This window comes from Achroia grisella, unplaced genomic scaffold, assembly GCF_030625045.1.
Source record: "Achroia grisella isolate CSIRO2021 unplaced genomic scaffold, CSIRO_AGI_Agris_v1 utg971, whole genome shotgun sequence".
NCBI lineage: Eukaryota > Metazoa > Arthropoda > Insecta > Lepidoptera > Pyralidae > Achroia > Achroia grisella.
In genome coordinates this window covers 600,858-628,530 of record NW_026713077.1, presented here as the reverse complement: position 1 = coordinate 628,530, position 27,673 = coordinate 600,858, and the positions used below count along the sequence as shown (strand labels likewise).

The window sequence follows — 27,673 nt, the reverse complement described above, 5'->3', positions numbered from 1 at the left end:
TATTTCTGTTTCAGGTAAATATACAGTCAATTATAGCGCTCTACATAATTCTACAGGAAGTAAGTATAACAAACAATCTAACATACGAAATAATATATTAGAATAATTACATTATTTTTTATATAATAATAATATCTCAGGACAATTTATACAGCGCCCTCTAGTCACAAGTTAAGCAGAGCTTATGTTATGGACACTAGACAACTGATATAAATACATAGATACATTTTATAATGTACATAGAAAACACCTAGACCGATCTAAACATCGTGGTAATTAATAGATGTGTTTATACCGTGCAAGGAAACCAACTCTCTTTTTTATAGAAAAACTTTAAATCCATAGCACTGACAATATTATCTGATTACACTAATAATGAGTGCGTAGCGATTTCTATGTTGATTATCGCATGCCTCTTACTTGTTATACTGTAATTATTTATATAAAAAACATCTATTAAAAAGAGCAAAACACAAGTTTCTTTCTCATTCTTCTTGTGATGAATCTGCATGATGATGATTCTACTACTCACTCGGAAGTGAGTAGTAGAATCAAAATATGACTATTCAAAAGTGCTTGTAATGAGTTTATTTGAATAAAGATTATTTTTATTTCTATTTCTATTTCAACCCGTGACCATACGAATTTAGACGGTGTGCTAGACCACCCAGGTCATCAAATATATTTGTTATTACATATATTCAGTAATTGATTTTAATTTATGTAGACGATGATGATAGTGGAATTTTTTATATGAACTGTCAAGTGAATGATGTAGTATGCGCGAGTCATCAATTCTATCCGTCATCTACTGAAGCGTACACTTATTAAGGTTTACGATACGACGCCGAACTATTGACCCTAGTAGAACTAGTTAAGTGGCAAATGATTCCATTTGTAGAGACAGCTTCAGTTGTAACCAAGTGTTTCATACTTTATGACAATTAAAGTACTGAGTACGGAGTAATAATCAATCGATGAGAAAAAACTAATTGTAGATACATAGCGCTGACTATATTATCTGACTGTAGAAAAAATAGCATAGCGGTTTCTATGTTGCTATTATTTTATTCTTGCTCATATTATTATTATTATATTCTTGCTCATTCTTCTTGTGATCAGTTTGCATTCCGAATGAGTGGTAGAATAAAAGAAGCTATATAGTAAGTGTATTTGAATAAAGATTATTTCTATCGAACGATCGATATTTCTTGTCATTTTCCGGTATTATTACAATGATTACTTTAAGATTCGATACTCGATCGATTTTCTTGTCGCCCAGGTCACTTATGAGCCCGACATCCGTTGTCATTAGTGTTGTGGACTATTAAGGATTGATCACTAGCGTCATTTTATCGGTTGGTACAGATTAAATCGTCAAAGTTAATTGACCAAAACGTCAATGAGTTTTTTTAATATATATTTTAAAAAAAGACACATAATAATTTAATTTTTATTTTTGTGAAAAATAAAAGTTAAATTAATACAAATAGATGAAATAGTAGAATATAGTTTATGTAAATATAAGGTTTTTGCTCAAAAGATCAATCTTCAAATCAATTTCAAAATAGTAGCATAATATTTTGAAAATAACTGCCAAATTTGTTATTTACATAACCAATTTGGCGGTTATAGTAAAAAAATAGCATTACTAAATTAAAAGTGCTTAAATTATGGTCGTTAGCCGATTATTTATTTTAATGTACTTTATCGAATTAGATTTTATTTTAGCAAGGTCCAATTTTGTTTATTTCCGTTACCATTATCTTGTGTGAGACCACAAACATTCGGGGGGCGAATTCAACCACCGCTACGCTTCCGTTACGACCTTCCCCATTAGTGATCAAACTCCGACCGTTATTGGTTCTACACCCATACTGCGACACGTTTCACCTCTGAACGACGCATCATCAGGCAATAAATAGACTAAATCGATAAAATATTACAATTAAAAAAAACACAAAAAAGTAATGTGATTGTTCTCTATACAGCGTACTATGAAACTTTTGTTTTTTAAGGCGAGAGATGCATATTAGAAATGTACAGCCAATAACCCCTATGTGAAGAGACGCCTATCAAAATTAAGTAAATCAATTACTTTATTTTTCATATGGCATATAAAATTATCCACGTTGCTCTTTTTGGAAAGTCATTATCACTGACTTTCAACTAACCTGGTGCATACGCGGCTGATGATGATCTTCGTAATAATGATTCGTAAAAAACATAACACCCTCACAACTGTAATATCCCATCCAATTCAAACTGGGATTACCATGGCCTGAACTGACGTTCAAACCTCTAGCGGTGTCCTCAGACTGAACTCGTATTCGTCAAGCAGAAGTTGGCCTCCATAAGGTTTGGAGTGTCGTCAGAACTTGCCGTCGTCTATCTTTCGCTGAAATTGTAAAGGCCAGCTGCAGTCAACAGCATTAGAATAGTCCAAAAAAAGCCTCCATACCCAGTCACCTCCACACACAGTTATTTCACTGTCAAGTCTCATATTCATAGCTCGAAAAAAGAAAGTCCTACACATAAGGCCGAAAGATCCTATATGAATAAATCATTTTTAGTTATTTATTATGTCAAATGATGGAACTGTGTAACAGTAGTGCGGGAACGAGCGTGCGTCTCACAACTCACAAGTGACTTGGTGAGTCATTGCTTGTTGACCGCGCGGGTCAATTGTGCGTGACCGGTTGACCCGGCTGCATTGGATGTTGTGTTAACACTACCTACCGCTCGTTGTATGGTACTTCAGTTTGATTCAGTGCACAGAAATTAGGGCGAAACAATATATGTGTAAGACATGTGCTCTTTATAAATTGAATGATGGAATTTATAAATATATATCGGATAACTTTGTATGTCATAGGGGAAAATGTATGACATTATTTGTACGTGAACGGGATTAGATTGATATTCAAAATTTTACATAAGATCATGACTATGGAAAAAAAATATAGATTGGATTCTATGCGTAGTAGTTTGAAACATTTGTTATTGTAGGCGCCATAGACGCATTTAAAATATGCAGGCATTATTCATATGTAGAGAACCGCCTATGAAAATCCAGTACGTGATATCTACCTACAGAAGCTTATAAAACATGTGAAGGCTATTCTCTACACAAATCTACCTACGAAAACGTTACTGCTATTGGTCTCTATATATGGAAACATTTACATACATACATACACATCTTTTTAGAAATACTGAGCGGACGGAGGTGTCTGAAATTCCACACACTTATAGTTTATATAGAGAAAAGTTCAGAATACCAATATATATATTTTTAATTATTCATACAAAACATTAAACACACTACCGTGTATTTGTGTAACACGCATATGGACTCTTTTGTTTGTTTCTCATTGCTGGTTCAAAGATCTTTTTGTATTTTATGGTCTAATTTCGACTAGTAGTATAATCTAAAGTATGCTTACACATAGCGTGATATTTGAGCTTACGAGCACAATAATATACGTTAATTGAACTGTGGGGTCGCGTGGACACGGCCGGCCGGCCGGTTGTGTAACTGGGCTCAATTGAATCACACGCTGTGACGTAGACACTCCTCGTGGTACATGGTGTCCTAGTAATTAGGATGCACCGTGCACTAGTCGCGGAGGCGTAGTAGGAGTTGTTTTTATACGAGTAGGGATTCTCAATTCAATTTTTATTATTTTAATAACTGAAAATATGGTATATTTAATAATTTGACTGAAATGAAAAAGTATTTGTATTTAAAAGTGTTGGATGATAAGTAGCGAATTAAATTTGTTGACGCTAACAATTTTTATTGCAAATTAGCTGTTTTCTTTATCTTAATGGAATTTAACTTTATTATTATTATAATAAGAAAAAGTAACCTAGTTACTCTTTATAATTTTAGCTATCTGCGAGTAAAAATCCCGTTAAAATCGACCCAACTATTTCAAAGTTTAGTAAGAATAAACAGACAGACAATTTTTTTATGTGAGTAACGTACATACTTTCATATGCATTTAGTTAAATAGAATAGAAAATCATTTATTCAAATAAACTTAATTTAAGCACTTTTGAATAGTCATAACAATTTGTTTTTTATCTACCACTATTTAGTTAAAGGCTGTTAAATTGAAATTACATACAGACACTTCAATTTTATGTTATTTGTATTTCTATAGATATTTATTTATCCAAACTATTAAATATACTACAAAAATTACTTAGCAGGTAGTGAATATAATTGCTGGTGACATGTGCTCGTAAAAAATAAAGCCAGTGCTCAGTGGCTGTCCACCCCTCACTTGAAAACGGAAAAAACCAGTAAGGGGCGATTTGTCAGTTGTCCAAAAATTAACGATGTGTCCTGTCCCCGGCCTCCGGCCCCGACCTCCGCACTCATATTTTGTGCACCATTTCAACGTTTCTCTATATATACTAGGGTTGTCTACGTCTACGCGGACCACGTAAAGTTTATAACCTGTGTGTTATTCTGGTGTATAAGCTATATTATTGTAATCTTTCATTAAAATCTATTCACTACTTTTTGCGTGAAAGAGTAACAAAAATCCAGCTGTTCATCCATTCATCCATACATCCATACAAACTTCCGCGTTGGGACCTTAGATAGCGTTTTTATAAGCTATAATAAAAAGCCCGAGAAAAAAAGTTTCATCATTCTGGCTTCAAAAAAAAAGTTTCATCATTCTGGCTTAAAATATCAAAGTTGACGCTAAAATTTTTAAATGGAAATTCGTTTTCAGATTTTTTTTTGTGGCGCTTTTGGGTTAGATTTAGTAAATATTTTTCTTTATTTAGTCATAGTCACTATCCACGCGGACAAAGTCGCGGGAACAGCAATTATAACTGTAATATAAATTAATTATAAAGTTGGAGCTGTAGATCCGTTGTTTTAGTAGAAAGTTGCCCAAAGGAAACGGGTATTCAGGGCATCTTTTCTACTTCCGTTCCCACATATAATAATTTTTTTTATCAGATCATTATAATAATTGTGGTGTACTAATTACGTTTTGTCAATCTGTTTGTTAATAATTACTTTGTTGATACGAATGGGGAACAAAATCGTCCTTTACAGGGACGGCAGGTGTGTTGGTTATCTGATTTTTTTTATATTGTTTCCGGAGTGTAGCGGTACCCCATGTTTTACGCAAATAACGTTTACTTTCATAAACCAAAATATAGACTTATTTTTTTAAAGATTATAACTGAGTAACCAAATAATTTAAAAAATGTATCAGTTGAGTTTCTTGTCATTTCTTCTCAACCGAAGTAGCTAGACGAAATGAATGTCTGAGATAGTCCTAAATAAGTTTGACGTGGTTAAGTGGCAATAGAAGCCGAGTAGTCTCTAGTGGTTTATCAAGCACGTTACCCAAGCGTGTGCACAACAAAAATCCGCCAAATGCATAAACAAAATATCTCCTTTGGAAAGTTTACACTCTATCCTAATGAGATAAGAACCATCCCTCCTAAGAATATCCTTTAATTTTTGACTCTGACGTGTCTAGGTAGCGAACTCTGAAAAAGGGGGAGCTCAACAGATATATATAGATCGCAGTGCTACAGATCTAAGCACCTGACAATAGCCCAAACAACCCAATAAAAAAATAATACTCAAGCATTTTCTCCTTGTTTGCAGGTGTGAGCGCAAACAAAATAGCGAAGCGGACGGACTTGGCGCCCAACAAGGGCGGGCCGTTCGCGGCCGCCCTTCGGACTCTAGCCAAGAACGCGGGCCCCGACGGCAAAGACGGTAAGTCGTTAGACGCAACTATTGCCCCCACTCCACTGCCACGAGCCACGGTGTGTACACTTTAGTCATTTGTTAGTATGAAAACATTTACTGAATAAATATTTTAACAATTTTATTGGTAGGGACTTTGTATTCAAACATGTAACAAGCAGTGCAGTGCAGTGCAGTAAATTGATGATGATGATGATGATGATGATGATAATGATGGTGACGATCGTGATGTTGATGATAATGATTAAAACGTCTGCCAGAGTATCTCTATTGCAATTACAGCCGCTAAGCAGGTTGTTTTAAGATGAGTTTGGTTGAAGGCCGAGATAAGGCAACGAAATTTCAGCGGCTGAATGAAAGACTTCTCAGTCTGGCAACGCATGAGTGGTGGTTCTGTTATCACCTTGTTTGCCATTCGAGTTACATAGATAAAAATTAGCTACTGTATGAGTTGTTCTAATATGTTCAGTATAGTAATGAAAACAACAATAGAGATTCTAACAATTCTTGCACTGGTACGAAACCGGGATAGCTACATTTACACTAGTACGAAGCCTGGCTTCTCTAGACTTTAATATTATGCTAATGTCAATGAAAAAATTTACGCCCCCTATTAAAACTGTTTTTTGGTAGAAATATCTAGTATAGGTTTCAGAATGAAAAAGAGACTAATTTTGTAATAAGTACTTAAAGTCTACCACCGTCGCTCGTGGCACCAAACCTTTATTGTTTTGTTTTGTTATAATAATATTATAGGAGCCAGGCCCACAAACACTTGTTGGGTTTTGTATCCGTCCATACCTATCTGACTAAATAATATACTTGTAAGATATAAATATTGTGATGATTGACTAAAGTTGTATTACTATTATTATTATATGTCTCTTTAGTCAATCTTTGTGTATTATGTAACGGAATATATATAAGGAGCTTCTATTTACAATGCAATAATATAGCTTTGATTATGTATAGTTTAAAAAATTAAAGTCAGAGAGGACCACTTACAGTGTCAAAATATTGGATTCAAGATGTCGAATGTGAATCCAAATGACCTATTCTGACTTATTCAAAAGACACATTTGACCTAAAAGACCACATGTCGACTAACCAACCTGACTATTCGAAGGAATAGATGTCCGGCTCGAAGGACCAGATGTCCGGCTCAATGGACCAATCCTTTACATGTTGCTTGCGTGATGTTGTCAAAAAAATTAAATGTCTAGTCCAAGAGTTCAGACATCTGGTCAGAGTTCAGGATGGAACAAAGAGTTCAATGAACTGGACTCGGAGGACCATGTTGAGTGTGCGAGTGTGCAGGCACCACGAGCGGAGCGCCCACCCCCGATCGAGACAAAGAGAAGCCACCGCCGGCACCCACGAAACGCGCCTCGCCACACCACCTACCTGCTAGTGGATTTCAACCTTATCGACCTGATGATAGGTGAGTTATTTAGTTGAACTACATTTTTATTACTATATACATACATGAATAAACTTATTCGGTAGAAACCATGTATTGATTTGGATATAGTCTGTGCATCAAATTTCGTCCAAACATTAAGTATGGTTTCTGTATATACTGAAAATAGAGAGATATATACTAGAGGTGGAGAATGCTATATGGCATTAAGCTTCTGCTTTTGTAAAAGAAATAATGCACTATAAAGAATAAGTAAACTACCTAATCAAATATTTAGACATGACTTAACCACAACTTAAAGTGCACTAACTCAAAAATTAATTGCATGGAAAATATAATAGAATAGGCTCATTATTAAGTGAGCTAGATCATTTAAAACCTGTAGTATTTATGATAATGACGATTGTATGTTTGTGTTGTGTGATGTAATGACGATTTAAGAGTCGGCAAACCGCTGATGTCACCCCTGGTGTTTCAGACGTCCATAGGCTACGGTAACCGTTTACCATTAGATGGGCCGTATGTTTCTTTGCCGACGTTGTAGTAGTGAAAAAAACATGTGTAAACCTTGATCAATTCGTTTATAGACTGTCCCACCCTGCGGCCGCGTCGTTCCCGCTGTTAGAACCGACGTACGCAGTAGGCTCGCCGTATGCGCATCCCAGCCTCTACACCAGCGCCGCGCTACAGTACAGGTTAGTAGTACATGAGTATACAGCGACCTAGACCTTGGTGGTCTAGTGGTTTAGCACACCGCCTTACCTCCGATGATAGCGGGTTCGATTCCTCGCAAGGTACAAACATTTGTATTTATTAGTGTGACTGTTTATATTGGTTTGGGGTTTTGCTATGTACATTATATGTGTATTTACAAAAAATGTATCTATTTATTTGTATCAGTTGTCTAATTATAACACAAGTTCTGATTAGTTTAGGACTGAATGGCGCTGTGTGAATTGTTCAGGGATATTATAATTGTTTGTTTATTTATTGTGGACAAACCACAAGATCTAAGAAATGAACTTGATAGCATTCCAGGGTAGCGTTTTCTACCAGAGATAGACTGTAAAAAGTCGTCTAAGTGGGTTCCTCAATCTCACCTGGAGACCAACGAGTGACAGTCACTGCTAATTACTTATTTTCCAAGCAAATTGCCTGGTGTGGTAATTGATGGTGGCATTGTAGTTAGTGGTAACAGTAGTGAGTGCGTCCTCAGGCTAGCTGCGGAGGAGCAGATGTACCTGGAGCGGGTGTTCCGCGGCGGCGTGGGCGTGGGCTGGCTGCCGCCCTACGCGCTGTACCCGCCGCTCGCGCCGCCGCTGCCGCTCGTGTCGCACGCGCCCCACGCGCCGCACACGCCCCACCAGGCCCACCAGGCCCACCAAGCCCATCAGGCACACCAGGCCCACCAGCACGCGCAGCACGCGCTACACGAGGAGCGAGAGAAGGAGATAGCGCTGCAACGGGAGCGGGAGAGGGAGAGGGAGCGCGAGAGAGAGAGGGAGAGGTGAGATATGTTGTGTAGTTTTGGATATTTTGACTAGTGCTGTGAATGCGAAAGTAAGATTTGATTTGCTTGAAATTATGACGTCGTAGCCTTTGATATTTGTTATGAAGGACGTGGCTATTTTTTGTTTTAATTTTGGACGGTAATGAAGTCGAGAGCATTAGTAAGTAGAAAGTAGAGAGTTCAATTATATATTCAAATTCAATGTAATTTACATTCAAATAATATCATATATAAGTAATAAAAGAAATTCCTTTGTTCTTTAACTATTGATATTTTTAATGACGCGTTAAAATTGACACATTAATTAAATAAATTAAAAATGTTTCTATTTTGAATATATTATTCTAACTTGTACGTTCTCCGACAATAGAGAATATTTATAACAAATCAAATTAATATAACTGATAGGCTACTCAGTATATATATACATTTGCTACCTTATAATAAAATTAACTTAGCTAAATGTAAGGCATATTATGTGCCTCTGATTAAATTGAACGGGGATCGAAATTACGACGATCTAAGTCGAGTTTAGAACCCCCTAGCGGTCCCTCCTCTCAGACTATTTGTAGCCGTCGGGCAAGAGTTGGCACTTAGCCGTTCCATAAATCCTTCCGTGGGTATGAAGTGCCACGTGCACTCGTTATATATTTCACGTTCCCATAGCTAGTGGTTTATAATTAAGATCGTTGCTGCATTTAAAAGTGCAATAAAGAATTTATTGATAAATGTTTACAGGGAGCGCGAACAGCGCGAGAAGGAGCAACGGGAGCGAGAGCGCGAGCGCGACCGGCTGCAGCGCGAGAAGGAGAGCCGCGCGCGGGAGGCGTACGCCGCGCTGCAGCATCCGCTGTCGCCGCACCTGCTGCCGCCGCCCGGGTACCCGCTGCCGCGCCCGCTGCTGCCGCCGCCGCTGCTGTACCGCCCCTACCGGCCCTACGCGCCCTACGAGCGGCCCGCCGCCGCGCCCCACGCCGCGCCCGCCGCGCCCGCCGCGCCCCACGCGCCCCACGCGCCCCACGCGCCCCACGACGAGCCCGACGTCAAGGAGGAGCCCCGAGGTGAGGCCCGCGACGAGCCGGCCGCCTCGCCGCCCGCCGGCGCCGCGCCCGCGCCCCCCGCCGCCCCCGCGCCGCCCGCGCCCCCGCCCGCGCCCGCCGCCCCCGCGCCCGCGCCCGCGCCCGTCTGACCGGCCCGCGTCCGCCGCCGCTATGCGTTGACGTACTGATGCGAACTCGCTCACGTTTTATGGTTTCCTGGTACTCGGTGTGTTGTATACTGACAGTAATACATGATATGATTATTTCATTCCCAGACTCATACAGTAATTGCTTATGAAAATTATCATTTAAGACCTGTATATGATAATCGAGGGTTAATTATGAAACGATGTACGACGCCCTGAAACTGAAGGGTAAATATTATAAATCAATTATAAGACCTGTCGTTTTGTATGGATCTGAATGCTGTAAAGGGGATGGACACAAGACGTGGCAGGAATACGAATGTTGAGATGGATCTGTGGTCGAGTGTGGTGTAACCAGAAATGACAGAACAAAGAATGTACATATATGATAAAGTTTGAAGTTGCGCCAGTTATAGACAAGTTACAATGTAACAGATTGACTTGATATGGGTATGTTATTACGTGAACGTGGAAGGATGGAAAAGGAGTAGATGACCAAAAATAAAAATGGATGGATTTTGTGATATGTATAAAAGGTAACTTTTTATATGTTCGAATATGACGACTGATTAGAAATCAGTGAAAGAAAAAAATCAAAACAATGATAATATCATAGTGACTTAACAAATTTATTTATAAAAAAAATAGTATGTATGTATTACGTTATCAAAAATAATGATAAAACTGCAGTCAGTAGCTACCATCTTGGAAACAATAAAATTTGAGGAATCGAATCTACGGTAACGTATGTTGTGTAGGATGTAACGCTGAGTCTGAGAATGTAAGGAGATACCTTCGACTGAGAGTTCTCAACGATCTGGCCGAGTCTGAACGAAAACGAGTACAAAACTTCCAAGTATTATTTCACAATCTCATTTTCGCTGAGACGGACCGAGCCATGCGTCTCGCTCGCGCGTGTGGTCTATAGTGTGTGCGAGCGAGACGGCGCACCGTGACGTAGATTAAAAAACCCGCTTTATATATACAATGTGCATAGTTTTGTATAACCCGATCGAATTTAAAAGACCTCTCGCGGTGTGAGCGTAATATGAATCTAGATGAATATTAATTTTAAAATGTATATGTACAGTGTGAAAGCTTTTCAGGTAAGGTTTATTCTGAAAAGTTATAACTTTTGTATAGGAATACTATAATTGTATATAATACTAACGTCCAATTCACACGGTCGGTTCAATAGAGAACTGATGAAGTGTTGTACAAAATTATATTATACTATATGTATAGAGCTGGTTTTTTTTATACTCTAGAAACCGAATTCCTACCACCGGTGCACTTCGCTACGCTTAATGTCGGCACTATACACCAAGTCGCGTATTCACAAAAACTAAACTCGTACCCATTCTAGCTGTTGCAGTGTTTTGTCCCATTCTTTCACATTGAGAAATACGTAAGAACGTAAACGACGAAAGAATTGGCAGTCATAACTGTTTCAGCCAAGAGAATGCTTTGTCGTGTTTCGGTTGAAGGTAATATGGCAGGGAAATTATAGAGTACAGAAGTGGTATATTAGTCCTATGGAATGGCAACGCATGATTGATATGGGCGTCACATGATAACGTGATGTCCGTAGTTCTCGGGCGTCGGATGATAACGTGATGACATGTTTTGGTCGCCACAAATGGGCCGTCAGCTTGTTTGTTCATCATTAAAATCTATAGCTAAAATGGGTCAACGATTTTGGTGTTTTTTGTGAACACTCGGCAAATTATTTAGTGTTAATAATAAATTGATCAAACTGAGACTTTACGCTGCCTGGTGCAGACACGTGTAGATAGTGGAACAATTATTTAAAATTGTATAATTTTAGTGAGTGTGCATCTCGACGGACTCGAACCCAACGCCGGCCTACGTACTTAATTCGTTGACTATGTGAGACTAACAATGCAGCTATAGGTGATATGTGAGAGGGTGCAGTTTATCAAAGACGGGACGTGTGTCCAACTGAAATTCAATGATTAATATTCATGTAACTGAAGTTTTTTTTTTGTGTATTTAATGCTGAATAGTCTATAACTATTAATGTTTCGAATATATATGTAAAAATAATAAAGAAATAACTAATTAAAACAACAAAAACTATAAACTTTTTTTTTTGTAAAATATACAAATAATATTCTAAAATAAATGTAGCCCAAGTTACTCCTTATAGCTATCTCCTATAGCTATCTGCGAGTTAAGGCACCAACAAGGTTTCAGAGATTAGAAAGGAAAACAGACAGACAATTAAAATAAAAAATTGTCTGTGTATACCATATGTATGTTCATATACATTTAGTGAAAAGCTGTTAAATAGAAATTACAACCAGACAAATTTTGTTTATTTGTATAGGTTGTATATTTATTTATAAAACTTGTTCAGATTTATTTAATACTGTCATTTGGATTTCAGATCGACACCATTACCGCCTACCTCGTAGGTATATATTGTACGACTTTAAAAATTAACACACTCCTGTTAATGTTTTTTTTTAGGAATGTGTAACAAATGATAATAATTTCAGTGATCTAGTGCTGCGTTTCTTAACCTTTTACAATCCACAGACCCCTAGGAAATCATGCGCTGTTTCAAAGACGCCTGTAATAAAAAATACTGGAATAAATTTAAGACAATTTATTTTAGTACTGAAAAAAACCTAGAGTGATCAATATATTCAAAATACATAGGTACATAGCGGTCCACAGGTTAAGAAAGAGTGCTCTGGTGCATTATAGTTTAATATATATTTAAAGAAAAAAAGGCATATTAAAAATATAATATGTTTGTCGTCATTCTTAAAACCTTTAAAAGTAAACCTATGCCACCTATTGATGTTTTGTCTCTTTTGTTCTAAGTTGTTTTTATTAATTTAGCAGAGAGTGACAAAATATTTGTATAGTTTAAAATCGGTTTTAGTTTATAATTGACTAAATAATGCTTAGGGATTGTGTTAATTTTTAAACGTGTTGTATTAAAGTTTATTTTTGCGTATTTTTTTAATGATTATTCAATTCTTGTGTAAATTATATATATATAAAGATATGTGTCTGTAGGTATAAACTTACTATTGTATACAGAATATATTGACAGATGCTGTGTGATAATCTGTTTGTGCGTATGTCTCAATTAGTTTGCGTCCGTCGATTTGATCAAATTGATTTTCAATGTGTTTACCGCTCGTTCGGGGTCTTATGACAATGGTATTAAGGTCCAAAATGTGACGTCTCGAAATTAAAGATATGATTGTTATGAATCTGTTGTGCCATCGTTTGTGTATGATTCTTTTTGCGTTGTTGCAAATACTGTTCCTGTAATGGTGAAACAAATTGTAGTTTTATAAGGTTTTATTTATTAAGTTTATTAGAAAAAAATTAATCTTGGAAAAAATGTAAAATATTTATTCAATATCAGTATTTATCGTTTCTTTTTTTCAAATTTATTCATAAAGAAATTTCTATTTTTACGAAAAATAACGGAAATAAAGTGTCTTTTGCAGTGATTATCTAATGTTCATATTCTTATTTGTAAAAAACGCATATTTTTTTATAATTTATTTGCAACAACGCTATATCGCTCGATACCGTATTAAATTGATTTATGCTCGAATATAATTCATTCGTCAGGTAATATTAACAATATGTATAGAAAAATTAGGGTTTTTTATATATATATATATATATTTCTTGTTTTTAAACTTCTGCAAAGGTGTAAACAGTACTGTATTTATGTTGGAGGCTTAATAATGGATTTGTATGATGTGTTCTTTTAAAGGAATATCGATTTTATTGTTAAAGTTGTAAGGTCTATTTTCAATAAAAAATATCTACTATTCTATACTTTCTTATTAAGCCTACCAATATATGTAATTTATACAAAATTGTACTCTACGTGTAAGTTTTTATTGAAACTATTAATAATCATGATCATTTCATAGTATTTGTTTTTGTAAAAAAAAAATATTTTTTTAATGAATCGATTGTTCTCGATTAAGTGTATTGTTGAGTCGATTATATTGTCATAATCGATTGTCAAATATCGGTGTAGTGGTGTAGGTCGCGGTGTGTGTGTTCGCGACGTCACATCCACGTCGTAATACCATGTAATGTTTGTATGACTTCCATCGAAGTCGCCCGTGCAATCTGCCTTGTGATAGTCCGCGCCCCGTACGAGCCGCAATGTTCTCGAACGTTCCACGTGCGAAACATACAACAGAAGCAACCTCTTTATATGTTAAACTTAGATAGACATTAATTTAGTTTGTAATAGGTGTTCAATATTACGTTTTTATGGAAATTCGCATTTAGTCGACGTATCAGTGTACGGATAATGTAAATATTATATTTAATGATTAGCTATGATATGGACAATACCTAACAAGTGAAGAAATATGATTTTATTGAAATACATTCAATGGAATTTAATATGTGCATGACAAGTTTTATTTTTGGTTACTACCCACCCCTCCCGAGCTCAGCTTGTAGCATGTAGTTAGTATGTTATGTGTTCGTTGATTATTACAGGGATGTGATCATTTTAGTGTTACGACCACACCATTGAGGTTTCACGACTATAGTCTGTGTTTTTTAATCCCGGAGACTAAATTGACAAGGGTAAATGTCAAATTTTCAAATAATGTTACCATCTATAGTGGGATAGTGGTGTACCTGCAATATTGATTTGTTTAATCGGAAACTTATATTTTAACATATTAATTTTAAAGCTATAAATGACATTTTTATAATTTACATACATATACGTGTTTCCATTAATGTCGTAAAAATACATTTTTGTCGCTTCCGTACGATTAGTAATTTTTACAGTATTAAGCTACAAACCAAGATTTTTTTCTTTCAAACAGCTAAGTATTTTAAATAGGTGTTTGTTTTATGATTTATGACAGATTATGTTTTATAAAAAATAAGTTAATCTTTATTTTAGTGAAAAATAAAAAAAATATATTCATTAATATAACCATTACTTTATTAATTTTGTGTTAAGGCGTTTTAAATGAACACCGACACATTATTTCTGAATACCCTATAAAAATGGGTAAATAATGTTAATTTCCGATAATGCCACAACCCTATTTAAAAAATGCAAAAACATGGCAACATCCGAAGTGTCATATTTGTCTCCGGAATTACAAAACAGACTGTAATTGTACACATTGTAGAATCATATTTTTCTATGATAATAGTATAGTATTTATAGACTGCCTTTACTTCCGATGGTCGCATGTTCGATTCCTCACACGATACAAACTTGTATTCATGAGTATGATTGTTTGTATCGGTCTGAGTGTTTTCTATGTATATTATGTATTTGCAAAAAAATGTATATAAGTATTTATATCAGTTGTCTAGTACCCATAACACAAGCTCTGCTTATAGTGGGACTAGATGGCGCTGTGTTAATTGTCCAGAGGTATTATTATTATTCTACCACCACAGGTTTACGGTCACTTAATAGACTATTTTCTTATGATAAAATTGCAATAACTAATTGAATTTATAAATGAATCTGTAATTCTGCTATCATGTACTAGTATCAGCTCATTTGAAAAGAATAAAAACTGCGTTTCTTATTGGTTCTTCTTAGCTGGAAAGTACTTCAAACTGAGATTTGACAGATCATAAGAGCCTATAATAGACCTACATGAATAAATATATTTTTTTAATGATTTGATATGAGCTCCCGTGTGGATTAAGTATCAAACACAATCGTAATTAAAATGCAAAAAAGAGTATGTTTTTGCCTGCGTTGCGCACTTTGGTACTAGTCTCTACAAATATAATTAATGGCAAAAAAATTAAATCTGTTTTGGCCCTTGGAACATATAGGAAAAATAATTATTGGCCTAAGGCTTCAAAAGAAATTTTTATTCATATAAACTTAATGTAAGCACTTTTGAATAGTCATATTTTTTTTATTCCACCACTCATTCAGAACCCAAACTTATCTTAAGAAGAATGATAAAAATTGGTGTTGCTTTTTTAAATTAATGATATTCAGAATTGCATTTTTGTAAATTTTGTTGTATATAAGCAGCCAAATAGCATAATGTATTAAAAAGCTACTTGAGTAGCAAAATATATCAGTTATTCTGACTCGACTATTTTAAACTGAAACACACAGCAAAGGGATTACAATAAATATTATTCAAGATTCTTGATCAGGAAGAAGAAAGAATCGAGATACCTAACTAAATCTCCCTCCGTCAGTAAATTGGTAGGAAATATACATCACCAGAATATCGTTTCTATAAATAATTATTTGGCTTGAATACACAATTAATACTGGGATTACATAAACTGGAAGGTCATCAACAGTTTTTATTTATTTTTAATTTACCTTCCAAAACTGCGACAGCAATTATTGTCGTATTCATAAGTACCAGGCTCACAGTCCAATGAGGTTTCAAGTCGTGAAATTAAAATAGTAAATTTTTTTTGGTGTTCTATTCATAAAATCAGCATTTACTACGTTTTGGTGCGAAATTTATGCCAGGTCTGCATAAACTACCTACTTGAGATTACAGAAGAGAAATCATGCTATCCCTTTTTATCGCATTGTCAGAGTGTAACCTACAAGAGTGAGTGAGATAAACATCTGTAACTTTCAATTTCAAACCTGTTTGCATTGGTTCGTCGTCATCGTGCGATTTGCTTATAATTTATGCACTCCTAGTATTTACACCACTGAAATTTTATGAGATTGTGAATCAAGGAAGTTGTAATGTAGTCTCAGCAAAAAATAAAAAAATACAGAAAAATATTAATTTCTTTTCTATTAATAAAATGGTAAACTAGCTAATTATCAACGTAATGGTAAGTGGTAAACGTCGTTTACATAGGTACATGAATACCACGCAGACGAATTCATAGGTGTAACATAGCATATGCATATTTAGGTATCAAATATTGCTAGTCTAGACCAAACTGGGAACTATAATTTTACTCAACCTCACAGTATTGGAGTAAATACTAACCGCTGCAATAATTATTGTATGCGAACCATATCTATATTCTGGGAGGAAGGGGATTATTAGTAACGTAAATTGTTGACTCCTGTTTGTCAGGTTGTAATCACAGTTTCCCCTGCAAGCCTTCATGATAAATTTGTGATGAATTTGTCAGGATTAGCTATCTGACCCGTCCTCATGTTAAAATTGTCATCCTCCACTAGTGCCAGCATAAACTGTTAGCGCAGGCGAGAGCACCATTGCACTATCATCCATTAAAAAAATATATATTCTTAAGTTCTATTAATCCTCCTTTTTGAACAAAACTGAATGTTAGTGTCACAGACGATTTAACGACAGAATAAATTGTAATCACACATCCATAGCTGTAACACAATCAAAACTGTTAACAAACAAACAAACATAAAACTGAAGAAAGCAACAGAAACCAAAATTCTTACATTGGGGCTTCTCTCCAACAGACATTGCCCACGTATGGCCAGGCCGATTGACCCTAAACTGTACGATATCACAAAAGCGAACGAAATCAAGCCTAAAGAAAAATCAGCGTTCGATAAAGCGGTGCAGAAAATAAGTGATAGTTCCAGTAAAAATTTGCTTCTCGGTACAATATCAGGCTGGGTCTCTGGGGTGCTATTGGTGAGAGTGGGGAAAATAGCTGCGTTTGGCTTAGGCGGTGGAGTTCTATTACTCCATTTGGCTAGTCAGTACGAGTACATTATCGTAAATTGGGAGAGAGTGAAGGAACTGGGTGGACGCAGTCAGTGGCTGGTGGAGAACCTGCTCCGGTTGATGAGGAAACACAGCTGCTACTCTGTGGGGTACGTCGGCGGATTCTTCTTCGGTTTGGCTTCAACGTAACTTATTATAAGATGTAAGGAATTGGAATAAAGTAACTTGATGTAATCTTTTCTTTGGATCAAAAATAAATAGGTCTTATAATTTCTTCATCCGAAACAAATAAATTGTGTAGGAATATACAGGGTCTAAAATTTAATAATCCTTTTAAGTACTTTCACGGATGAATCTTTCTTCGTTACTTTAATCCACGCTAATAGTATAAATATGACAGTCTGAAGGACGACTAAAAGTTTGGATTTTCATTCAATCTTGTATCAAAGGAATACTTTATATAAAACAGACCATTTTATTTAGTGGATGGTAATAGTATGGTTTCATGGCACCAGTGGAGTATAATAGGATGAACATGAGATCAGGTCAGTTGAGGGGTAAGATTAGGAGGCGAAATTACAGGACAAAAGGCGTGACAACTCAGTACTAGCCGAAATAAGATATTATGTAGGTACTAGTAACGACGACGATTGAATATCATGGTCGTCACATTGTAACGGTATCCGTAGTGCTGTTCATGTATGTAGGCGACGTTATTACCACTTACCATCATAAGTTGTCTTGGTTGTTATTTCAATTACATATGAGGACAGACACCTTAGTGTACACTTTTTGAAAATGTGATTGATGTTGTTTTGCCATATAAATTAATAACGCTATAAAGAATAGTGTTTGGTGATAGAAGGGTGAAAATTTAGGGTTGTTGGTTTTTAGATGACACATAATAAAAAATTTTGCCCAAAAAACTCTTATCACTTAGAGGTATGAAAAATATATAGTAGCCGATTCTCAGACCTACTCGATATGCATATAAAATTTCATAAAAATCGGTTAAGCCATTGCAGAGGAGTATGGAAAAGAAAGGAAAACATACGTTTATTAGATATATATATATTTTGTTTGTTTTATATGTCCATACACATCAGATAAACAAAAAGCATTATTGCATCATAAATTGTATATACACTAATATTCATAAAGTCTGCGTTATAATCTCAAATTGAGATCAAAATATTTACTAAAAAAATACCTCAGTATAGTAGATTCAGAGAGGACGAAGATTACTAATTACTGTAATTGTTGTGAGGTAAGCGATGAATCATGTCAATAGGAGGCTGTCGGTGGCTGGTGGAAAGCCATTCCAATGTCATAAAAAAAAGAATATAATACCTAATGAGGAACGAAAGAGAGTAGGTATATCTACACAGAACAAGTCAACAGATCTATGGTAAGATGTATAGGTATCATATTCAAATACCTTTACGACTGCAATCCTATATACGGTAGTTGGAAGTATCGTATACTGTCGACGTATATTTGAATCCAAGCTAGCAGGGGGCGATCTACCGAGTCTATGTGATTACTTCTTTGGTTTGATAAAGTACTTACAATTCTGGCTCTGACTGATATAATGTAGTTAGTCAGAATTATAAATTAATACATTTAATTCTTTGCCTTCGGCTAGATTAGAACTCGCTACATTGGATAGTCGAAGAAATAAACCACTAGGCTAAGATGCTCTACATCAGCATTACATAAGTATAAGTGTATTACAATAAAGTTTGTATTAGATATACAAAGTTAAAATATGTATACTGGTAGCGCTGCACGTGACTCCCAGTCCCATTTATACTGTAGTATATCCAGGTTATAATACCACAGTTTATGCTGAATTTCAGTGATGCCTCCAGACATGACACAGAATACAATAGAAAATCCTTTATTCAAATAAACTTAATTTAAGAACGTTTGAATAGTCCTACAATTTTCGCTCATTTAGAAAACTGTCTCATCACAAGAAGAACGAGCAAGAAACTTGCGTGTTGCTTTTTTTACAGAAGATTTTATTATATATTGATTTATATTTAAGATATTCTCGCGCGATGAAATTGAGTATATATTTTAAGATCTCTGGCAATACATCGAATAAAACAATCAATTCTATGCAGTAGTTTTTGATGCGTACACAAATATACAGACATATAATAGTACTACTAAATTTGTGGGTACATACTAAATCCCAATATAAACATAATATACATAGAAAACACCTAGACCGATACAAACAATCATACTCTTGAATACAAATGGTTGCACCGTGCGAGGAATCGAGGCCCATCTGATGGTAAACGGTTACCGTAGCCTATGGACTGAATCACCAGGGTATCAAGTGCGCGTGACGATTCTTAAGAAATCTTAATATACCCGTAAATAGAGGCAGTGTAATATAATGTAATAGATAGAGGGAGGATAACAATAATCAAACGACGACAATCAATGAAACATTTTTAGGCTTCTATTTATACACTGTTAGATTAAAATTTATTAAGAAAATATTTGTGTTTTATGCCACTTTAAATTGCCTCCATTTTTGGTTCTTATTAAATTTTTTTGTAGGGCTTCCATCCTCTATATCTTATTCTCTTTTGGTGGATATCCAGTTGTGTCCCGCCACAGTGTTTATGTCATCTTTACACCTGCTCTGTGGCCATCCTACTGTTTGGATACCTACCCTTGGAGTATTACTCTCAGCTTTCTTCAGCTCAAATATTTACACAACATGTTTATCAAACATATCACATTAAACTTTCAATCTAATTCTCCCAACCGTTTTCACAATTTTCGCCTCGTCTATTATTTTTAGTATACATAAAGATTAAGATAGAAATATGTTTGCTACGATATTGCATGAAAATTTACGCTTGTAGCAACACTTAGCGCACATTGTTGTTAATTAACATTAGATTGGCAGCATGTCGCTTAATTATCCTTTCATCTTTCTTTTTGGTTCACGGAACATTCGAGAACATTGCTACACACTATGTATTCTTATTAGAAAAATATACTCGTATCATCAAATTATTCAATAATAATATGTTAATAATTATACAATTTTACGTGCATATAGCAAAAGAATCAAATTGTACACATTATATAGACGGTATATCTACCGATATTTCGATTTTGTTACAATCATCCTGGTCACGGTTCGACTTACCAATATGTTACCGTTAACTTAAACACTGTGTTTGATATTCAATATATATTATGTGTACAATTATTATAATAGTCTAAAAACAGACAGTTAGATAGTGTCATAATATCTTAACAAAATCTAAACAAATATGTTTTACATTTGCAGTGAGACCGACCAAATCTGCATCGCTGACTACACCAACAACAGAACCGGGAGAGAGACCTCCACTGCCGCCACCAGATCCTCCTCCTAAACCAACAGAGCCATTCAAACCCATTGAAGAACCTAATATATTCCTCGAGAAGCCAGCATTCATTGCACCAAAACCTATATCACATTCGCCCAAAATATCTCCTTCATCTATACCCAATCCAAGTCCAAGCGTAACAACTAATAAACAAGTAGAACCAGGGTATTCAAACTATAATAACTATCTTTACTCAATCCCTGGGTATTCCGCTTTCCAACCCGTAGCATATCCGGGAATAGTTCAACCAAATCAGGCACCGTTACCACAAAGTGAAAATATTAATAAAGATTTTGTTCCGTTTCCGACGATTTCTACAAAAGAATCCGTAAAAGAAGAGAAATCAAATGAAATACAAGCTCCAGAAAATATACGTAGTGTCACGCCTAAAACAGAGATTAATAAACCTCAAACTGATTTCGAAGATCATTTTACACCTGAAATAGTACCAGCAGTGTCTAATTCTGATGTTAAAACTCAAGTAGCAGAATGTAAAATGAGTATAACCTCTCTTACTCAAGGGTCGGGTGCAACGGTCACAATACCAACACAAATACCGCATATTCCACAGACTAATAATGATAATAAAAAGAAACCAACAGAGAGATTCAGTTTGAAGACTAGTATACCGATAAGTAAAATTGACATGAAATGCGTTAACAATCCACCAGATGCTTTTTTTCAGAGTGCGTTAACAAAAAAAACTAATACTTTACCGTTTCAAAGTCAGAAACATGAGAATGTTTCCAGAGTTGAAATACAAAGTAACATCGTAATAAAAACTGCACCAATGGAGATCGAAAGTAAATCAGAAAGTAAAACAGTATCGAATGCGCCAATTAATAATATCAGTACATTAATAAATGCAGCGGAGGCTATTAATAAAACTGAAAATCAGTTTCGAAAGCCTGAACCTTTAGAGGAGACTGAGCTTAAAGAATCCACCTCAACATATACTCCTCAAGTTTCTACTTCTACTACAAGACCTATGTTTAATCCAATAAACATTGAATCAACCAAAGCAAATTTCTCCAATAAATCACCAGAATCATCTTTCACTGAACAGAAAAATCAAATACTGTTCATACAAAATAAAAACCCCGCGAATCCAAAGATGTTGTTAACAATTCAACAACAAAATCCCCAAGTGTTGCTACAAAGAACTAATTTCGATTCAAAAAACATGCAAGCTCCTTCACGATTGTCAAGTCAAACAAAAAAATGTAAAGACGATCTTGTCAACGAAACTTCGTCATCGTCTAAAGTTGTGGCTTTAAAACGGCTGCACCAAGAAAACTGCGACGAAAACGATTTCGAAAATTTGATTACCGAAAATCAAATATATGGCAACAAGATAGTCGTGAAGGAGAAATCGCAAGGTACACTTCAAGAACAAGATTTAAAAAATAAAATGAAAATTGACAAACCTATACAAGGCGAAACTAAAAACGTGGTTTTACAACCAAATTTTTTATACTTAAGTAATGTCCAATTCCCTGCTAATTTGATGATGATAAAAAATAATACGAAAGTAAATCAAACTAATGATTCCAATAAAGCTAATAAAATTGCATCCAATGAAAATAAATCGTTACACGACATTGGAACCACCACTAATACTTCTGATGCAAATGCACTAACAAAAAACATCAAAACACAAACTGTGTCGGTAAGTAAAGAGATACATGTCTTGAAATCCAGCAATAATGTTTTACAGACCCTATCTAATAAAAATAATAAGACTGATATAGTTATTCAAACAAATCAGAAAGTAATTATGAATCCACAGATAGTTTATCAAGTCCCCATGATTGTCGATACTGATAATAAATTAAATCAACCATTTGTTAATAGGGACTATTCGAAGTTTATAAATAATAAGAAAGATTATCCTAAGCAATATGAGCAAACAAAGCAAAATGACAAGCTGTTCATTGCATGTCCTTATCAAATGGACTCTAAATTGCAGCCAAAAATTGTGATAACAAATATCAGGCATAAAATTTCTAAAATAGAGGAAGTCAGTTCTTTGGATATGTATGAAAAGCGAAGAAGAATTAGAAGACTAAAATATTTATCTAATCGTGATTCAAAAGAAATAAAACCAGATTCCAAGAAGGTTCATGATAAATCAGATAAATTAAAAAATATAATAACACCAGATAAAATGAAAGCTGAAATTTATAAAGAGTTCGCTAAAAGTAAAGCCATTATCGATCAAGACGGTAGTGATACAGATAATGATTTCGGGGAAGATGAACTTAAAGAATACAATTCTATAATTGAAGAATACAGTATTCACAGTGATGATCAAACTGGGAAAGTCGAATTTTTGTCAAATTTTAGTTTAACTACACATGACATGTCTAAAGGTAATTCATAAAATTTTAAGGCGTATTTCTAAATCCATAAAAATTACATTAGTGATTCTTACCGTATTTTATTTTAGATTAATTTAATAATATTAGATATTGTGATATTAATATTCTATATTCAATTTTAATTAATATTTACAGTTAAGGAAATGGAACTTCAAGAAAAAACAATCAGAAAAGATTCTGTAGCTTCTGCATATATAGCAGCGGGTCGTCTAGATCGACTGTGGAATGAAGATTTTCCAAAAGAAATATCCGTAAAACCACCTGATAACAATATGAATATCCAAATCTTTGATTATGCCATAGAAAAGGAACATCCTATTATTTTACAAAAAAAGAAATCATTCTTGAATCAATTGAAATTGGTGCAAGTCTCGCCACATTACAAAGAAGGTAAGTAATTCAACAGTAATTCAAGACTGTGTATTTAGTTTCAAATGTAGCACAAAGATATATTTCTTTTATATCTATCTCTATAGTTCTCATTTTACTAGTCACGTAAGTACATTATAACAATGAATTACCATTTACAGAATACGAAAGAGCGTGGCGCGAAATAATAAAAGAAAGAAACAGAAGATACGGGATCCAACACCTGGGCAACCTGAAACAAACCAAAACGTCAGCAGAACCCTTAGATTTAGACCCCAATTGTCAGCTACAGTTGTTATCTGAGATAAAGAACAGCGTCAATGAAAATAATAATCTTATTAAGATGCGATTGGACGCGTTCTCTACTAATGGAGATGGAGAAAGCATAAGAGTACTGGCCGAGAAGAATTTCTCAGAACTGAATCGTCTATCAAAAATGGCGGATAGAAGTGTCAAAATTTTTAGCGGACAAGACACAAGGAAAAGAGATTTAAATCCAGGTTTTGACAGCGAGAATATCCAAAAATGTGTTGCAAATTTACATCCATTTCAGAACTATCCTACAATAAATGTACCGACTATTTCAAGGATAATATCATTGAAATCAACGCCAGAACAAAATACAGGGACCTCGACACAGGCCACGTCGATGGACGAACCAAAGAGTTCCGCTGCCGGCGTTAAAGAGATGTTTTTGAGTGCTTGTATGGAAAACTGCAAGAAGCATGACTTCAGCTGCCAAGTCGACGATGGGTTCCCGTGGCCTGGTATAGAAACCATAATGAAGAACTACAGAGAATTTGATGCAGGTATATATTTGAAATTAGCTATTATCCGTGACTCTGTCCGTGTGGATTTAAAGTTCTATTTTTATTAACTAAAAATTCCAAAATAAAAGTAGCCTAAGTTACTTATAACATTAGCTATCTGCGAATGAATGTCCCGTCTAAATTGGATGAGCCGTTTTGGACATTAGCAAAAACAAATAAACATACGTATAATTAGGAGATCACGATCATAATCTTACCATTTATTTTTATTGAGTTCCCGATATTTCGGTAGTGAAATACTATGATAACCGCCATGATCACGGGTAAACTGAAGAGTAGCGGGTAGATGGTAACTATGTGTTTTATGGGCAGACATATTCTACCTTCACACGTCTTTGTTTGTTGCTACTATTGACACTAGTTCGATATTCATCTCGGCAAACTATACTCACAGTATCTTCACGTACACTTAATACATTTTCTGATCGTGTTTTCGTTTTTGTTCAATTAAACCAATCACTGCATTCCAACCATTAAAGAGTTTAAAACAGTCTTTCTGATTGATATTTTTGTTTTTCCTCGAGATTTTCGTCCTTATCTGTCCTCTTATGTACTTTCAGCGAGAAGAAAAGAGATAGCAGAACTACACAAACGCAATACGTCACTGCGAGTGGAGAGCGCTCATATAACAAGATCAGCATCTCGGGATTCAGAGAGAGCGCGCGCTCTACTTGCTGAGCGGCAGAACTTAGCTGTAGAAGAGAACAACCTACGTCTCTCAATACAGAGGCTGACTGCTGCTGTCGAAATAATAAGGAACTGTTGATTGTATTATCTATATTTATAACATTTAAGTTCAAATTATCTTGACGCGTGGAGTTTTGAACATTTTCCTAATATTAAGACGAGTGGTTCACGAAATAATTGCAGTATTAATTCTATCTCTCAAATCAAATCAAATCAAAATATATTCATACATGTAGGTCTAAATGTTTAGCTTCCAAAATTAGTGATAATTAAAACACCTGTTTAGATATAAACATATCTGTATTAATAAAAATTATGGTATATATTATAAAACTAAATGCGCTTCACAAATTAGAGCGCCATCTACAGTAGAGTATTGTTATTACGCAGGTCTATTACAGACTTTTATGATATGTCAATTCAAATTAGGAGTACTACACTGACCACCACCATATGCCATTGCAATTCTGTGAAAAGAAAATAATTTAATCAGTAGTCCTATACCGAACATATTCAGATACCACACGTTTCCTCCCACTAAATCGATGCCATAATTCTTCTATTATATAATTTCACAGCTCCACGCGTACATCAAGGGTAATATGAACAAATTACGCCATTGTAGATAAGCCATTATTGTATCGAGTACCTGAATATTTGGGTATCGTATCTAATTTTGTATTCAAACATTATAATCATAATTATATTGTTGATTTATTGCTTATCATTTGTAATGATATCGACTAGTGAAATGACAATGATTATACAAATGACGTCATCATATCACTAGCATCTATTTATTACAATTTTAAAGATAATGAATACAGAAACGAATAGCAATAAAATTTAACATTAGTATTCAGATGTTTTCAAATATATTGTAGTGTTGCTTCAAGTGTGAGGGACATGTTAAGGGCATGATAATCTGTGATTGGTCAATACAATAGAAGACGTGTCCGTTGCGATAATTTTGTTACGAAAAACAATACAACACTAGGACAAACTACAGTGTAAAAGACGTATGTTATTCAATGATGAATTCAAATTGAAAGAAAGAAAAAAGAAAGTAAAAATGTTGAACTTCCAATATTATATTTCGTATCAAATATTAATTTATTTAAAGTAACATGTAATGTTGCATCATTGCTGAACTGAGAATTTAGAAATACAGACCGTGTATGTACATATAAGTAATTTTATATATAGGCCATAATTATTTATGATTGTAAAAAGGTATTTTAATATTTTGTATTTGATATATGTAAATGGGATACCAAGCTAAAAGTCAGATAGAGTTCTCATGAAGTAGAGTCACTTTCATCCAGACACAAAGTAGAAATACGATAATAATAATAATATTGACATTGGTCAATCCACACAGCGCAATCTAGTCTCAAGCTAAGCAAAGCGTCTGAAATATATCTACGTAAGTAGCTTAAGACAGTCTTCGTAATGCAGTCTATGTTTATGTTTTTGTTAACATCCGTTCAGACAAGAAAAGGTAACTAAAAAAACCCACGCATTTATAATATTACATTAGTATGGATTTTCAATTATAAATTGGAATATTATTCATTTTCAGCAACGCAAGTTTTTCGCTCGTTTTTCTTATGATGAGCCTGCTTTCCGAATGAGTGGTAGAATAAAAAAATGTGACTATTTTAAAATCTTTAAATTAAGTTTTTATACTTGAATAAAGTTATATCATTTGCTATAGAACCGACTTTCAGCTTGTTATACTGTTTACTATCCCTGTACAAGGGAGCATCCATAAATCATCCACAAAGTGTGACTGTTTACTGTTATTCGTTATGTTTTTTTTAATTTTTTCTACTGTATGAGCTAACGATGCAAATAAAATATTTATTTATCTATATACTTTATAAGAGATTAGAGGAGCAACAAAAATCATGAAATCTACATACGATCGCTCCCAGTGTAGTTCCTGGCAGTGGTTTTGAATTTTGTGACATACAATTAATTAAAATACTTTTACTTAATTATTAATTTTCATTCTTTAAATGTGACAAAGGGTCCCCCTCTGTCACATTTAAGAAATTGGTGACATTATTTATGGATGGCCCTTAATATTATTTTAACTTAATTGTATATTTATTATAAGTTAACTAGATGTAACTACGGGCATGCACTGTAATCAAAACCTTTTAGTACTTTATCACAGTAACATTACTGGTTGTTACTACCAATCATTATTAATATTGGAGTATTATTTTTACACATAAATTCACTAGTACTAAAATGTACAAAGTACTAAAATGGTAAATACAAGGTCACAATTTAACATACTCGTAACATAAGGGTTATGTCACACGTTAAGGGGGATAGGGGAGGACGATAAGTGTGACATTGTCACTAAATTCGTATCAAATAATAATGAAATCTAGATTTTGTGGCATCATATTTGTATTTTAGTATGAAAACCCCAAATGAAAAAAGGTGAAATTAATAAAATTGACAGGAC

The 27,673-nt window shown here is 34.7% G+C and overlaps 2 protein-coding genes across 2 annotated transcripts in view; both read left to right on the top strand.

The window, feature by feature from the left end:
* LOC131854250 (uncharacterized) overlaps nucleotides 1-25,682 on the top strand; it is a 185,965-nt gene extending 160,283 nt beyond the window's left edge. The window contains exons 19-28 of the mRNA XM_059205381.1: nucleotides 5,648-5,761; nucleotides 7,070-7,193; nucleotides 7,760-7,867; nucleotides 8,389-8,679; nucleotides 9,421-9,678; nucleotides 10,755-10,788; nucleotides 20,896-23,296; nucleotides 23,441-23,695; nucleotides 23,836-24,483; nucleotides 25,065-25,682. Coding sequence (XP_059061364.1) covers nucleotides 5,648-5,761; nucleotides 7,070-7,193; nucleotides 7,760-7,867; nucleotides 8,389-8,679; nucleotides 9,421-9,678; nucleotides 10,755-10,788; nucleotides 20,896-23,296; nucleotides 23,441-23,695; nucleotides 23,836-24,483; nucleotides 25,065-25,270 — 4,439 coding nt within the window. The 3' untranslated portion in view covers nucleotides 25,271-25,682. The remainder of the gene's footprint in view (nucleotides 1-5,647; nucleotides 5,762-7,069; nucleotides 7,194-7,759; nucleotides 7,868-8,388; nucleotides 8,680-9,420; nucleotides 9,679-10,754; nucleotides 10,789-20,895; nucleotides 23,297-23,440; nucleotides 23,696-23,835; nucleotides 24,484-25,064) is intronic.
* LOC131854249 (FUN14 domain-containing protein 1-like) lies at nucleotides 17,246-17,724 on the top strand. Its single transcript, XM_059205380.1, has one exon. It carries the CDS (start codon nucleotides 17,323-17,325, stop codon nucleotides 17,707-17,709), a length of 387 nt encoding a protein of 128 aa, XP_059061363.1. The 5' UTR covers nucleotides 17,246-17,322; the 3' UTR covers nucleotides 17,710-17,724.
* Nucleotides 25,683-27,673: the final 1,991 nt, after the last annotated feature.